Below are 17,941 nucleotides of genomic sequence, written 5' to 3' on the forward strand. Positions count from 1 at the left end.
GCTGTTCTCTGAGCGCGGTTCCAGCATGCTTCGGCCTGCCTGCTGCTACTTAGCCACGAGGAGAAGAAACACCACCTAGTCTCATCAAACTTTACTTCTTTTGTGCCCGTTCAACTTCAACCAGCTACACAACTGCACGTCTTCAGCCAACGCCCAACCACGGGCTTTCCAAGACGTCACTTCAGCAACTACTGAACTTCCAGCCAATCAGTGACATCGGGAAACCCCCTTTAAACGAATACAAAGGGGACTCCCTTTACACAGGAGATGCAAGTAACTTTACCTCCCGACTGTGACCTTTACTGGTGTATCTAATATAATTTTAACCTCATTGAGGAACTCAATGCGAGGGCTAATTAAGTGATTGATGGTTGTTCATGTCTATGCAATTTAACGTATTGCTGTAAACTTGGGATTCCACATTTCCATTCTCTTAAACTCATTCTTCCCTAACTTTCGATCTTCCTGCAACTTGTGTGAATGTGTGAGTGCGTGCGTTAATGTGTTAGATTAGTTTATGTCTTAGATATATCTAATAAAGCCTTATTCATATTGAAAAGAGAAGTATCTTGTGTTTTGTGCTTACAAGTTAATGTCTTAAACTGCCGATCTTGTTACTGTGCTAATTGATAGTTTGGATATTAATATCCAGCGCAGATTTGATGTTAAACGGCTTGTTCAGTGAATCGCAGGGCGTCTCAGTGATCAGCCGTGAAACAGTGATTCTGTTCAAATTCCCTTTAAAATCTTAAATGATTCCCTTTGAGCTAAATTGACCTGTTTCCCTTACATAGGATCTGCCAATTACTACAGGCTTTGGTTCTGGAAGTTATTCTCTATCTAAAACAAATTTTCAATAACAAATAGACTAATACATCAACCAAATCAACAAGCTCTGAGATCAGAAAATTAAATATTTGGTATGGAGCAAATACTGCTATAAAAACTGCGTACTTAATGCATTTTATGACATGAACTACACCCCATGAAGCATTGCAAAAGACTGAAATAATATCAATACACTATAAAACTACTTACCAAGTTATCGCCTAACATATAAAATAAGACAGATTACATATTTATGATACAAATATATACAAATAGGCTGTCGGCAGTCAGATTGCCGTGATTCCTTCCTTCTTGGAAACAGTCACTTTTCTGATAGGTGGACTTCCCTTCAGAATTATTGGTAATGTTCAGCAATTCAAGTGTTTTTTTTTTGCTTCATCCCTGGACAACTTTTGAGCTCATGCTAAGTCTGCCTCAAACTGTTTAAATATTATCATATCATATATCATATATCTAAATATAGCTCCAGTCAAGACTGCAAAGCCCTGCAGAGAGTTGTGCGCTTAGCTGAGCGCATCTCCGGGTCTGCTTTCCCCTCTCTGCAGGACATCTACCTCAAACGCTGCAGAAGTAGAGCGGCTAAAATCATCAAAGACTCCACCCACCCCAGTAACCATCTTTTCACTTTGCTGCCATCTGGTAAGCGCTTCCGTAGCCTGATGGCAAAAACCTAGAGACTCAAGAGGAGTTTCTTCCCCCAGGCCATCAGGCTCCTAAACTCAAAACCAGCCTCTTAACATCTTCATGTCTCCATTTAATATTAACTTTATCAGTAAGATATTCATCATTCTCTACCTCACATTGACATACTGACAGCGTCAACCTGTTTGCACATTTGCCTCTTGTACATTCCTGTATATCTTAATATTTAAGACTACAATATAATGCACATATGCACATTGTACATCACTGTGTATCTTAATATTTAAGACTACAGTTTACTTTCATGCACATTATTTTGCGTCCTATATTTAATTATACAATATACATTGTTTTTTTTTTATATTTTATTCTTATATTTTTATTGTTTACTTTTATTTAATTCTTACATAGCTATATTTATGTATATTTTCATCTGTGTTGTTTTCTTTAATAATTGCACTCTCCATGGAGCGGACCAGACTCACATTTCACTGCTGGTTATATATGCTATATATAATTTTGTATGTGACGAATAAAAATCTTGAATCTTGATTCTTGAATCTTGAATCATAAAAATTCTCTATGGACAACATCAATGGGTTTTTTGCTTCCTGAACCCGAGAGGACCTTGTAGAATTTCATGGCAACTGCTAAAGCATGGCATCAAAAAAGTCAACTGGGACACTGGAGAAAAAAGCTATTCTTTAACATCCTTAGAAAGTGCAGAGCATACAGCCTGACTGAAAAAAGATAGAAAATAAGCAGAAAATACTGGAGGTCTGAGAGAAGGTCATAGTAATAATATAAAAGCAACTTTGTAATGCAGTGGGTGAGACAGCTCTGCTTTTCCCTATAACACTGAACAATATGCATCTCTCTTAAATCTCTAGAAGACCACTCAATACAGACATGAATGCTAAGAAGAGGTTTGTAATGCTATGACCTTATGATTGGTAGTGGACAACTGAGTAGAGTTACAACACAAGTACAGTGATGGTTTTAGATGCTAATATACATTGCCTTTGTGAAAGTATTCAGCTCTTTTTAGGTTGGAGGGAGACATGTTTGTTTGACAGCCATTTTCAAGTTTCTCAAGAGGTGTTTGATTGGGTCCGGGCTCTGGCTGAGCATCTCAAGGTTCAGTGTGTTGTAACTAAGCTACCCTTGTGTTGTCTTGGCTGTGTGCTTTGAGTCGTAGTCCTACTGGAAGGTAAACCTCCAGTCCGGAGGGCTTCCAGACCAGGTTTTCATTAAGGAAATTGATGTGCTTTGCTGTGCTCAGCTTTCCTTTTACGACGTCCATTCCCAGTGCTTCTGAAAATCTCATCTGCAGCACAATAAGTGCAGTCACCACCATGCTACACCATTGGAATGGTACCGTGCGAGTGATTTGCAGTGCCTGGTTTTCTCCAGATATGTCGCTTGGAATTGAAGTCCATCAGACCAGAGAATATATTTCTCATAATTGAAAGTCATTTAGGTGGTTTAGCAAATTTCAAGCAGGTTTTTGTGTTTCATATCCTGAGGAGAGGCCACTTAGACATTATCTGGCTTAGGTTTGCTCTAATATGCATTAGACCTGTTATACTTTAACACAACTTAGAATTTATATAGACAAGTGTGTGCCTTTCCAAAACATGTCCAGTCAACTGAATTTGCAATAGATGGAATCCAATCAAACTGCAGAAACATCAAGATGGTCCTCACTGCAAAACACAAGATCCAGGGGCCGTGGTTTGGTCCAGATCCAACTCCTCTCACCTTACATATACCTAAACCTACCCGTCTCCACCTCTTGATCTCAAAACCCACCCATCTCCATCCCTAAACCTACCAATCTCCACCCCCTTTATGTGGATCCAACCATGTCCCCTGGAGAAGCTATTGGAAACATGCCAGAGAAATTGTAATGTTCCTCAGATCACGAATAGTTATGATGTTACTAAAGTTACAATTTTATTTATTTATTTTTTTTTTGTAATTAATGTATTGCATTAATTCAAAATTAATGTAGTGCTTTGACAGTTGTAATTTATATTATTATTTCACTTTTAAAACAAAGGAATTATACTTATTCCTTACTAGAATGAGCTTTCCAGTAAGGAAACTAAAAAGCACAGAGTCAAGTCGGATCTCACCAATACAGGTGGGTGGGTCTGGTTGCCAGAAAAATCGGCTGTTGAGCTGAACACAAGTGATTTCAGACACTCCTTGAATCTGGTATCCAGGGTCACACTGAAAGGAAATGGTGTCGCCCGGCTCTCTGCTGTCTCCATAACGTGTTCCATTTTGAGGGGTCCCTGGGTCGTTGCAGGTCGTGGCAACTGCAGCTGAAATAAAAAGATAATTTTGATTCAGCTGTGGATCAGTGAGACATTAGAGAGAGCGTAAAAATCACTTATTCATGAGAGAATGGACCTCTGCTCTTGACAAAATATTCCAAGATGCACAGCAGTTAAACTCATGTTTATGAAGATTTTAATTTAATTAAACTTCATCAATCATATCATATTACTGTCAAGAAGTCAAATGAAATATGCAATGCTTTAACAAACACATGCTCCATAACCACTTAAAAATACATGAATAGTTTATAATAAGAACAGCAAGATCTGAGGAAATTAACAAGAGAAAAAGGCTTTCTTAGAACAATTGCTCACTACTTACTGCATACTGCACAGCTTATACTGTACTATAGACTACAATGCCTGCTATTGCATGTATTACATGACAGACTTATCATATTGGAAATACAATTATTTTATATTTTGAATTTTAAAAGTGATTTTTAGCACCCCAGTCAAAAAATTAGCCAAGAAAGAAATGGTAGCTGATCCAACATTATTCCCAGGCATGCACATTCCAGTTACCATGCATATTGAAAAGTTCTGTTCAGTGTAAAGTATGCATACTGCAATATAAGATTATTATCAACACAACCAAGGAGAAGCTGATACATACTGGAGAACTGGATGGAGAAGCCAGACTTGCTAATAAAGTAATCACTGTCAAATTGAAGAGTGAGGATGTTGAAGGTGCTGTGAGTGTCCTCGGGTAAAAGCGATCCACTCCACTCTTTCAGCAGAATGCCACTCTCCGCTGGTCCATCCCAGACCTTCAGAATGTCATGGTCCACTTCCGTGTCAAAGACTATGAAATGAAGGCTGGGAAGGTCAAAAATAGGGAAAATATTATGTTTTGTTTTATTTTCTTTCAAAGACATTCAAAAATATTGCATCAATAATAATAAGCACAAAACACTTGCAAATTAAAATATAATTAATTCCAATTACTTGATAAAATCAGAAGTCCAGACTTTTCAAAGATATGTTCTAAAAATTAATAATTAAAGCTAAAATAAATTGTGGAATTTATAGCCATTTAACATTTTTAAAATAAAACAGGCTCACAGCTGGAACTATATTTTTCTGTGTACAGATATGACGTAACCCTCAACTTCCTGTGAAATGAATTCCAGTTTCACAGTATTGTTTACTATAGGTTTATGAAAATGTTGTTTCTTAAAAGAAGCAGGTTTGAGTTCAGAATGTTACAAAATACAATGATACACATATATATATATATATATATATGATTCCTCAAAATAGGACCTTAATAAATCTTTGACAATAATATAATAATCACTCAATTCATTCAAAACTTTTTTTTTAATATTATTATTATTTTTTTTTTTACAGCATTGAACTAATCAAAACAAAAGGCCTTCAGAATATATATACAGGTGTAAAAAATCTAAAAAAAAAATGTACAGCCTGCTCCCACAACCTATGTGTTCCACTCCCACCCGCACCCGCACCCGCAATGTGTCCACTCCCGTGGACTTTATCTCAGAGCTTGTGAAAAATGTACACACATAGATACTCAAACTAAATATTAGTTCTAGTTAACATTCACAATAACAGATTTTAAAAGTAACCGATGCTAAACCAAAGCATCACACATGACAAAAACATTGGGTATTTTTTTTATTAGCGTTATAAATCATTAAACGTTAAAACAAAACCGCAACTAGTGGCACCTCAGTTTTTAAACGCAGGTTAGGCCTACTGCATACATGCACCAAACGATTAACTAGGAAATGACTTTACCATTAAATAAATAAACACAGAGAACTTTGAAAACATGCTAGATATAATTTTAACAAAATAAATACAAAACGAAATATAACAAAATCTCACATTTCACATTCACAATAGCTTGCTTAACAGGCTATTGCAAAAAATAAAATAAATAATACTAATATATATATATAGTATATAGATAGATAGATAGATAGATAGATAGATAGATAGATAGATAGATAGATAGATAGATAGATAGATAGATAGATAGATAGATAGATAGATAGATACACATAACGTAGAGTCTAGTCGTAGACTACTTAACAAACGATTTAAATGAAATGAAATTTGATCACTAGGCTTTGCTTACTCCACATTACTATGAAGGAAAAGTATATTGCTGACTGACTGCGGTCCCAGAATTGTGCATCTTTCTTCCAAGACCCGCCCATACACACTAGATGCGGGGATGCTCCAAATAAAACATGTGAATTTCCTGCAGGAGCCCAAACCCAATGCAGCCCTCTACACTGGACTTCAAGCAACTTGGGCTATGAGCTTCTCCACCCTTTCTCCAGACTCTAGGACCTTTGTTTCCAAATGAAATACAAAACTTTTGGACCATCGGGCAACAGTCCAGTTCTTATTCTCCTTAGCCCAGGTAAGATGCCTCTGATGTTGTCTGTGGTTCAGGAGTGGCTTAACAAGAGGAATACGACAACTGTAGCCAAATTCTTTCTTTTTTTAAATTCCATTCTTGAATCGATTTTGCTTGACAATCCTATTAAGGCTACGGTTCTCTCGGTTGGTTGTGCATCTCTTTCTTCCACACTTTTTCCTTCCACTCAAATTTCTGATAACATGCTTGGATACAGAACTGTGTGAACTGAGTGGTTTAACCTCCTTGTGAAAGGTGTCAATGATTGTCTCCTGGACAACTGTCAGATCAGCCAGATCTATCTTCCCCATGATTGTGTAGCCTAGTGAACCAAACCTAGAGACCATTTTGAAGGCTCAGGAAACCTTTGCAGGAGTTTTGAGTTGATTAGCTGATTGGCATGTCACCATATTCTAATTTGTTGAGATAGTGAATTAGTGGGTTTTTGTTAAATGCGAGCCAAAATCTTCATAATTAAAATAACCAAAGACTTAAGCTACTTCAGTCTGTGTGCACTGAATTTATTTAATACACAAGTTTCATAATTTGAGTTAAATTACTGAAATAAATGAACTTTTCCCACAACATTCTAATTCATTGAGATGCACCTGTATATATTTTTTTCTCTACTGAGCAACTGGGATTTATATTATTGGCACTCAACAGGACTGTCTGACCTCCTTGAGTCAAGCACATCTCTGCAGCTGGCATGAAAGCATAGCATTGATCAACTTAAGTCACAGAAATGACTGTCTCTGTGGGATGTGTGGGTGGACAACCATGAGTTCTGCTCTCATTCAAATAACTACACAACGCTCATAAGCAACATTCCATTCACCAGCAGGGTCCTTTTTGCCAGCAATGGAATTGTATTATGAACCTTTATAATGTGATGACATTTTAAAAATGCAATAAAAATATTAGGAATAATTTTTAATTAAAAAAAAATAAATATAAATATATATATATATATATATATATATATATATATATATATATATATATATATATATATATTAATAAATTGCTTTAAATATTTATATTATTTATATACATTTATTTTACAAATTTAAGTTAAATTTTACCATTAGAAATAAAATACACATACAGGAGGAAAAAACAACATTTTCCTTTAACATGTGAAAATATAATTTGAAGGTGGGTAAAACATCAGTCTGTCCTCTCAGTGCAGTCTTTTAAAAATTGCCAACAGCCATAAGGTGTCATCATACTAATGCAACAACCTTGCAACTGTACAGAATTTCGCAAACATGCTTTCACCTAATACATCTTGAGCCTAGATGAAAAAAAAAAAGAAAACATACAGAGAGAACTTTACAGTGGAGCCATTACTGTGCAAATTTATGCGATGGAGTGAAGTCACAGAGCGGTTCTTTCACCTGTGAGCTGGGAGCGAGAGATCGAGTGGAGTTGTAGCAGAGACACTTTGAGTGTGGAGAGGAAATTACTATTGCTCCACTCCAATCACATACTCTGCATAACAAGTACATTTTTACTGGCATTGGTGGGCATTCACTCTGGCCTCTGTATGTATAGAAATACTTTAAACACCTGCACCACGCAAATGACATGACGCATGCCTGATGGTATGGATTACATCCCACTCTTACAACTCCTCCTTTTATCTGCTCTTTATAAGCCATTTTCTCCTTAAACGGATCAACCGAATTGGCTTACCTGAGTTTTGCTCCATTTTTGAAGGCTTAACTGGCTTATCGCTTTTTGTGTCTCTATTCTTTTCGCTCTTTCACTAACCCTCCCCCTCTGTGTAAAGGTAATGCAATTGTAGGAACAGATGCCAGCCAGTGGTAGGGCGTGCAACAGGGTGAAATGCAATCACCATGCTCCTTTATGGTTGTGGTGATTCTCCTTTATGGGAATTATATGGAAATTAAAGGAGGGGTGGTAAAAAACATAACATGGCTTCAAGTGCTAGTTTTCGTACCTGATGGTTTTGCCTGTGTCTGCCTCAATAGACCAGGTGCAGTGAAGGTTGTTGTCGTAAGGGGCCGGGTAACCAGGAGACAGAATCCGTCCAGATGTGGCGCCGCTAATGTGTCCTCCACACTCGGCTACACACACACACACAAAACAAATTAAGGCCTTTAACTAGATTTGCATTTCCGGAAATAAATGATAGTGTGTAAAATGCAAAAAAAAAAAAAAAAAAAAGTTTATTACAAATTACTACATATAAATCTAAGAAGAATCCCAATCGTAAGTTTGTATGCAAATATAAGATTACATCATAGCTCAAGGTTGCATCTTTAATGTGAACCATTAAGCAGAGTAAGCAAAGGGATATGTTTAAACGTTATCATTATGTATAATCCAAAAAATTAACATTTCAATGAAGCTGCATTGAAATTATAGTACACTATAGGTATTTTTAGCCACTGTGTATGCTGTGTAGCAAGCAGATAAAATAGAAAATTGGTTTATTATGTTGACTAATTCAAATAAATGCATATTGTGCAAAGTTGGTTTAAGTCAGTGTTCTCCATTTTCCACACCATTCTCCCAAACTACATCTTGTTCAAGAAGTTTTAATTATGGTATAAGTACAGCACAGTAAAGACTGAATTGGATCCCTCCTAAAAAAAAAAAAGTCTCTGTGTAAGTATACTGTGCTGGGTCTACAGAGTAATCATTTACCTCATCCTAACCATAGTGAGAGAGCTTCTCTCCACCCCCCTCAAGTACTTTTTTTTCTCCTGGGTCTCACATGTAATTACTAAAGTTGAGTCTCGTAAGGACATTCTCATTATCAGAATTACAATATGAAGACACTCTTGCATTCGGTTCATGCTCAGTATACCACCCTTTTTATTTAAATATCTAAATAATTATTTGAGATCAAGAAATTGTAATTGTTTTTATACCTACTTTCATTATGGTGCCGTTTTGTGTGGCATGCAAAGTATTGCTTTATTTATTTATTAATTATTATTTATTTACTTATATATATAACTTTGCATTAATTACTACAGTAACTACTATTCTCTACAACTCTCCTGATCTGATGACATAATCTTTCCATCACACAAATAATTATTTGGTGGTACCATGGTACAGCAATGGTATCAGATGTTAATACCTGAATACTTGATATACAGGTCATCAAGTCAAGTCAAGTCACCTTTATTTATATAGCGCTTTAAACAAAATACATTGAGTCAAAACAACTGAACAACATTCATTAGGAAAATAGTGTGTCAATAATGCAAAATCAATTCATGTATTAATATATTTGTATGATACTTCAATGTCGAATGTATGTAAAGTCACTGTACAAATTAATTATTATTAATACTATTATATTTGAGCTTCTTCATGGGATAGATTCTAGCTCTGCTCCCTCTAGACAGTCCACTTAATCAACTTTATGAGGTGCAATTTGGGATGCTTTTTAACTTTTTAAAACAGAGATTTTGCTATTGTTTATAATGCAATATGCTCATTAATTCACATTTAAGTCATATTTTTACTCATAGATTTGCTCTTATCGCTCATCCCTAGAGTGCATTATCATAAGTATATTAAAATACTGTGTAGATTTTACTTTTTACATGTGTTACTGTAAAAAATAAATTAAATAAATAAATACACATATATTTATTTTTAGTACTTTTTCACAGCATTAGAAACTTTTGGAATTTGGCAAAATTTTTATAAAGTGGGTGAAGTTGTTATATGAACATCCAGAGGCTGCTGTGCAAACTAATGGTGTTATTTCTGCATACTTTATACTGGGGCGAGGTACGCGTTAGGGTCGCACACCCTCCCCTTTACTTTTGTTCCGTGTTAGAACCCTTAGCTGTGGCAATAGAATGAAATACCAGCTTCCCAGGGGTAATTGTTAGGGGCTCAACTCAACAAGGGACAATTATGCTCTATGCAGACTATATTTTGCTTTTTGTCACAGTTCCAACTAATTCACTTCTGCATTACTTAGTATGATAAACTATTTTGGATACAGAGTCAATTTGTCCAAGTTAAAGGCTCTACCCCAGACTGCTTACTGTCCAAAATCATTGTTTCAGATCTGTGCACTTAAATGGCCTGACAAGGAAATTGTATATTTAGGAATTACATTTCCCAAGTGTTTTAAGGATATTGTTAAAGTCAATTTTGACCCCCCCCTATTAAAAAATTAATAAATAAAAATAAAATTCAGCTGACCTAGCAAGGTGGGCGCCCCTTTTTCTTTCCCTTTTGGGGCAAATTCAATGCTGCCTATGGCCTGTCCATTCAAAATATTACTGTACATTTGATAAAGATATACAAACAGTTTTTGTGGAATGGGACAAAACCTCAAATTATCTCCAGAGAGGGCTCCCCCATGGCTAGCCATGGAACAATCTGCTTGACTGCTTATACCATTTGAGCTCATAACATAACAAAACTAACATCCACTACCATTGCATAATCTTCAGATTATTTCCCATCTCCAAACAGTTTGGAAGAAGACCTCTTGTATTCTAGGGGTTGACCCTTTTCTAAGCCATTCATCTGCTATTTGGGCCAATCCAAAGCTGTTAACAGGTGGAACAACTGTGTTATGAAAGGAATGGATAGATAAAAATAAAAATAAAAAATATTCTGGAGGATCTTTATGAAGATGATGCTTTAATACATTTCATTACAGAGACAAAAATTCATCTTGCCTAATGATCTGGAGATATCTGCAGATGAGGCATATGCTCACAAGTATCTTGCCTCCCCGTCATATGCTCCCAGAGATAAAAGCTATCTCAAGATGTTCTGGAACATTATGGGTACTAGCCATGTGTCATCTAAATATTATTCCTTACTTATTATTCAGATGGGCCAAAATATTAGTTATAATATTAGGTTAAGATAATCTAGGAGAAAATATCTGGGATGCACATTTGAAGATGAGGAATGGCAGAAGATCACTGGAAATTTAAAATATGATATTAGAAGATGTCTCATACAATTTTAAATTTTACACAGATTTTACTGGACACCCAGAAGGCTGTTTAGAATGGGTTTTAAGGATAATCCTGATTGTTGGTGATGCCAGAGAGAGGAGGGAAATCTAGTTCATGTTTTAAGACGATGCTCAGAAGTCCAGTATTTTTGGAGAGAGGTACATGATTATATTTGAAATATAATCATTTTTTATATATTTCTGGTGACCCTGAGCCTTAAAGTCATGTAAAATAAAAAATAAAATAAAATAAATCAAAATAAATTAAAATAAATAAATAAATAAATAAATAAAAATCACAGTGGATACAGAGCTGCATCATACTGGGCAGATGTGTGATCATAAAAAAACTGAAAATATTCTGTAAGGCCTCCGATTTTTGAGTGGCTTTTGGATTTAGGGTGAGTGGCAGCCCTCAGAGCTCAATATTTAACATTTAGGATTGATATTTATTTTGTTAAATTGGGGAATTTTTTCTATAATCCACATTAGTAGCAAGCATGTGAAGAAACAAATCCAACCCAAATATATGGTATAGGGTACAACAGAAACTGCCTAACACCAGATAGAAAGAAACACTGCCTAACACCACTAAACACTGTTAGTTTTCTGATCCATTAGATCATTGCATGCATTGGCAAAGGGTTCATTTTAAGGTGATTTGACAATCATTTCATATAAAATAGATTGTGTATTATATTGATAATTTTATTTCCAAACCTGTCTTCGATTTTCATTGATAAAGTTTTAATTTTAAATTTAATAACACTTGTATCAGAACATATTTTGATGCAATGTAACAAAGGTTTGTTCTGCTGTTCATCCTTTCCAGTACACTGAATATATATATATTTTTGTATTATTATTTTTTTTTTTTCACCTGCTTTTCACTGAAGATTTGGAAGTGATGACAAGTGTTGACAACCAATTAAGAGACTCTTTGACAGGTCTTTGTGAGGGATAGGAACTCAAGCCTTTCCCTGACAAACATTTAATAGCAAGGGGAAAACATTTACTTGAAAGATGTAAAATGTGACCCAGTCTGTGAAATCCAGGCTAAAGTCTCAAAATCTAATTACTGTATGTGATAACAAGCATCAAAGTTTGATTTCAACCATTAATTTCACTATAATTTCAATCTTTGACATGACCTTCCTCAGTCAATATTAAATATATTATGGTTACATTTTCACAGAATGTCCTTTGCATTATAAATGATGATTGTATGCAGTGAATGACAAAAAATAAATAAATAAAAATAAAATTGTTGTTAACTCACCAATACAAGATGGAAGTGGTTTGTCCCACACCCTACGGTCTCCGCTGAGGCACGTCAACGTGCTGCTTCCATGCAATGTGTATCCAGGATTGCAATTGTACAAAACATATGTATCTGCAAAATGGCCATCGTCTTGGATTATGTAGCCATAATTAGGTGTCCCTGGCTCCTCACATTTGACAAGGTCAAAACCTGTAGAGAGGCGGGATCAAGGTAAGCCAATTTGAACGGTAAAAAAGACATCTGGCCACCTGAAATCAACCCTCTGGCAGGCTGGATCAGCCTCTCGCATGACATAAAGGTAGTGCAATAAAAGGTACACCTACTCACAACAATTACCTATGCAGCCCCCAGGAGCCCACCTCAAATTAATACCAGCTCAGCATATGCACAACTCAAAGATCACCCTTTCAAACATTCTGTCCTTTCATTTTGTATGTGATTGGTTAAAGCACATTTCCAATGCAGAGACAATTCAAGGTAAAACATTTTCAACAAATATGTCTGAAAACAATAAACCTGCTGAGCTGCTCTTTAATGCATTTACTATTCTCCTTCTATTGGCTGAGAAGATGGTGGTAGTCTTAATTAGGATATAAAAAAGAGTGGATAATGAGGATATTATTACACTGTCTCTGACCAGCAATTAAAACCGTAATATCTTGCACATGCTGTGTCTTTACTGTCTTCGTTTCTACTCATTATTTCCTTTAATTAGAGCAGTAGTATTTTGTTTTTATGAACCACAATTATTAAAACAAACAAACATTACATATATAATATTTGTTTGTTTTAATAATTGAGCTTCTATTTCTATTTCACAACTTTTGATAAAAAAAATATATATATATAAATATTTAGTCAAAACTGTAATTTATTTTCTCACACTGGCAGCAATTCAACAGATTGAGCTGAAAATCAGTTTGAAACCATTCTGAAACCACCATTTATTTTTAATCAAAGTGAATGCTAGATCTGTCAGTGTTCACAGTTAATATGATCTCAGTGTCACTATGTTGAATGTGACTTTAAATTGAGTGATAGGCAAGGACAACACATTTGGGTAGGAAAACTGAAGAAGCAAGAGATTTTACCCAAACACAGGTTAATACTATTATATATGCTTATAAGATTGATTTAAAAGAATTACTTTATACATAAAGCTTTATTTGTTCACTTCTGTAGCCATTTCAAAAGAATCAGTGTGTGATTACAGGATGAAGTTACAGGATCAACTTACTACTGTACGATAGCTTGAATCCTTTGCTGGTTCCGGTACCATTGCTGTTAAACTCCATCCAAAGATGGTTGGACGTGCTGTTGAGGATGACATCAGACATGTTGTTTTTTGTAAAATTGCCCAGGAGTCTTGTTGAACTATCTTGACCATCATAAACCTATGAAAACCAAAGGCCAAAAGAAGAAGGGATGTTTACTCAACTTTTTTTGTCAGCAGTTTATCTCAGAATTGCTTATTCTAAGAAGAAAGAAATATTAAAAATATTGTCTTTTGGTGTCTGAATTATGTAATTTATTTTCAAAATTGCATGTATTTTGAAACAATAACCTCTGCTTGGAGAGGGCGGTTAACACTATGGCATAGGAAAAAAATAAATAAACACACACACACACACATATATATTAAAGGTCACAAATCAATGTCAAGCAGCATTTTTCCACTTTTCTGTTGCGGAGGACACAATTTCAAGCTTTAATGGAAAATGACATGCAACTCCAAGTTGGTTGGCCTTCTGTAGCTAATCGTAGTTCCGTGTAGCTGTTTTTATTTTATTTTTTCTCTAGAATCTCTATCTTACTATCACTCTCTGTTTTTAAAGTGGTAAAATATAACTTAATTCACACCATATTTCTGATATTATCGATCAATCTTATCAGATTAACTTTGATCGTTCACTTTTATTTTATATCTGTGAGTGCAGTACACCTGCAAAGCGTTAGCACTCGTTAACTTGTCATTAGCGTTTTCATTCGAACCTATCGCTGTTTTCTTTTCTCCTCTCCTCTCTCTCGCTCCAGATTTTCACAAGTTCATCAAACAACCGCAGTAAGAATATTTCATCAAACACGGTGAGTAATGGCTTCTCCTGCTATTGTTATTTGTACCTCTTGCCACATGTACAGTTTATCTATCTCTGTCGCTGATGAGGGATTCACATGTGATAAATGCAGGGAAATAGTTAGGCTGACAGAGAAGATTTCAGAATTAGAGACACGCATCCAAACTTTAAATGAGGACAGTAAGAATGTTAGGGCTCTAGATACGGCTTTGGATGCGTCTAGCTCATGGATTCCTGTACATTGTTCGGTTCCGGAAACAGAGCCCCTGCAGCAGGGCAACTGGGTGACGGTGAGGCAGCGTAGTCGTGGGTCAAAACTAAATTAAACAGGTTCTCTCCACTCAGTGATGCACCCACTGAGAAACCTGATGAAAGTGCTCTAGTTATTGATGATTCTATTGTACGGAACATGAATATAGAGACACCAGCCACCATAGTCAAATGTTTACCGGGAGCCAGAGCGCCTGACATCTTGGCAAATTTAAAAGTGCTGGCTAATGCTAAACGTAAATACAGTAAGACTGTTATTCATGCCGGCGCTAATGATGTTCGACTTCGCCAGTCGGAGATCACTAAAAATAACATTAAAGAGGTGTGTGAACTTCCAAGCACGATGTCAGACACTGTAATATGCTCTGGTCCCCTCCCTGCTTACCGTGGTGATGAGATGCATAGCAGATTGTCATCACTCAATGGCTGGATGTCTAAGTGGTGCCCACAGAATAACATAGGTTTCATAGACAATTGGACGAGCTTTTGGGGCAGACCTGACCTGTTGAAAAGAGACGGTCTTCATCCCTCCTGGGGTGGCGCCACTCTTCTCTCTAGAAATATGGCTAATAGTCTTAGAGTTTATACTTGACTAACTGGGGCCCAGGGTCAGGAAGCAGACAGACTGGCTAAACAGACCGTCTGCTAGCTGCCTCCCGTCACAGAGGTCAGTTAATTCTGAGCACATAGAGACTTTTTCACCTATATATCACACTATAGAGACTGTGTCTGTTCCCCAAACTAGAAAATACAAAAAACGTCCAAACCAAGTTAAGATTAACAATTTAATTGAGGTTTAACAAATAAAAAACAGAAGCAATATGGATAAACAAATGATAAAGCTTGGCTTATTGAATATCAGATCCCTTTCTACGAAAACACTTTTTGTAAATAATATGATCACTGATCATAATATAGATGTACTCTGTTTGACAGAAACCTGGCTAAAACCTGATGATTACATTATTTTAAATGAGCCCCCCACCCCCCAAGATTACTGTTATAAACATGAGCCGCGTCTAAAAGGCAAAGGGGGAGGTGTTGCTTCAATTTATATTAACGTTTTCAGGATTTCTCAGAGGGCAGGCTTCAAGTATAACTCGTTTGAAGTAATGGTGCTTCATATAACATTATCCAGAGAAACAAATGTTAATGATAAATCCCCTGTTATGTTTGTACTGGCTACTGTATACAGGCCACCAGGGCACCATACAGACTTTATTAAAGAGTTTGGTGATTTTACATCCGAGTTAGTTCTGGCTGCAGATAAAGTTTAATAGTTGGTGATTTTAATATCCATGTTGATAATGAAAAAGATGCATTGGGATCAGAATTTATAGACATTCTGAACTCTATTGGTGTTAGACAACACGTTTCAGGACCTACTCATTGTCGAAATCATACTCTAGATGTAATACTGTCACATGGAATTGATGTTGATAGTGTTGAAATTATTCAAGCAATATCTCAGATCATTATTTAGTTCTGTGCAAACTTCATATAGCCAAAATTGTAAATTCTACTTCTTGTTTCAAGTATGGAAGAACCATCACTTCTATCACAAAAGACTGCTTTTTAAGTTATCTTCATGATGTATCCAAATTCCTTACCATATCCAAAACCTCAGAACAACTTGATGATGTAACAGAAACTATGGACTCTCTCTTTTTTAGCACTTTAAATAAAGTTGCTCCTTTACGCTTAAGGAAGGTTAAGAAAAACAGTTTGACACCATGGTATAATGAGCATACTCGCACCCTAAAGAGAGCAGCCCGAAAAATGGAGCGCAGCTGGAGGAAAACCAAAGTAGAGGTATTTCGTATTGCTTGGCGGGAAAGTAACCTATCCTACATAAAAGCATTAAAAACTGCTAGATCCGATTACTTTTCTTCTCTTTTAGAAGAAAACAAACATAACACCAGGTATTTATTCAATACAGTGGCTAAATTAACCAAAAATAAAGCCTCAAAAAGTGTTGACACCACAGCAGTAATGACTTTATGAACTACTTTACTTCTAAAATCGATACTATTAGAGATAAAATTGCAACCATTCAGCCGTCAGCTACAGTATCACATCAGACAGTGCACTATCGACCCCCTGAGGAACAGTTCCACTCATTCTCTACTATAGGAGAGGAAGAATTGTATAAACTTGTTAAATCATGTAAACCAACAACATGTAGTTAGACCCTATACCATCTAAGCTCCTAAAAGAGGTGCTTCCAGAAGTCATAGATCCTCTTCTGACTATTATAAATTCCTCATTGTCATTAGGATATGTCCCCAAAACCTTCAAACTGGCTGTTATTAAGCCTCTCATCAAAAAACCACAACTTGACCCCAAAGAACTAGTTAATTATAGACCAATCTCGAATCTCCCTTTTCTGTCCAAGATACTAGAAAAGGTGGTATCCTCACAATTATATTCCTTCTTAGAGAAAAATGGTATATGTGAGGATTTCCAGTCAGGATTTAGACCGTATCATAGTACTGAGACTGCTCTTCTTAGAGTTACAAATGATCTGCTCTTATCATCTGATCGTGGGTGTATCTCTCTATTAGTTTTATTGGATCTTAGTGGTGCGTTTGACACAATTGACCACAACATTCTTTTGCATAGACTTGAACACTTTGTTGGCATCAGTGGAAGTGCATTAGCATGGTTTAAATCGTACTTATATGACCGCCATCAGTTCGTAGCAGTGAATGAAGAAGTATCCTATCGATCACAAGTGCAGTATGGAGTACCTCAAGGCTCAGTACTAGGGCCGCTACTCTTCACACTTTATATGTTACCCTTGGGAGTTTCTAGCATTTGTAAAACTGCATTTTTCCATCTCAAAAATATATCTAAATTACGGCCTATGCTCTCAATGTCAAATGCAGAAATGTTAAGCCATGCATTTATGACCTCAAGGTAAGATTATTGTAATGCTTTATTAGGTGGTTGTTCTGCACACTTAGTAAACAAACTACAGCTAGTCCAAAATGCAGCAGCAAGAGTTCTTACTAGAACCAGGAAGTATGACCATATTAGCCTGGTCCTGTCAACACTGCACTGGCTCCCTATCAAACATCGTATAGATTTTAAAATATTGCTTATTAC

The 17,941-nt window shown here is 36.0% G+C and overlaps 1 protein-coding gene across 1 annotated transcript in view; it reads right to left on the reverse strand.

Moving 5' to 3' along the window:
• The window catches only part of LOC132110975 (CUB and sushi domain-containing protein 1-like), a 648,917-nt gene that overhangs the window by 122,557 nt on the left and 508,419 nt on the right, over positions 1-17,941 (reverse strand). The window contains exons 23-27 of the mRNA XM_059518126.1: positions 13,726-13,882; positions 12,486-12,677; positions 8,198-8,324; positions 4,453-4,655; positions 3,630-3,821 (exon numbers count right to left, since the gene is read on the reverse strand). Of these exons, the coding sequence (XP_059374109.1) occupies positions 3,630-3,821; positions 4,453-4,655; positions 8,198-8,324; positions 12,486-12,677; positions 13,726-13,882 (871 nt within the window). The remainder of the gene's footprint in view (positions 1-3,629; positions 3,822-4,452; positions 4,656-8,197; positions 8,325-12,485; positions 12,678-13,725; positions 13,883-17,941) is intronic.

This window comes from Carassius carassius, chromosome 30, assembly GCF_963082965.1.
Source record: "Carassius carassius chromosome 30, fCarCar2.1, whole genome shotgun sequence".
Taxonomy (NCBI): domain Eukaryota; kingdom Metazoa; phylum Chordata; class Actinopteri; order Cypriniformes; family Cyprinidae; genus Carassius; species Carassius carassius.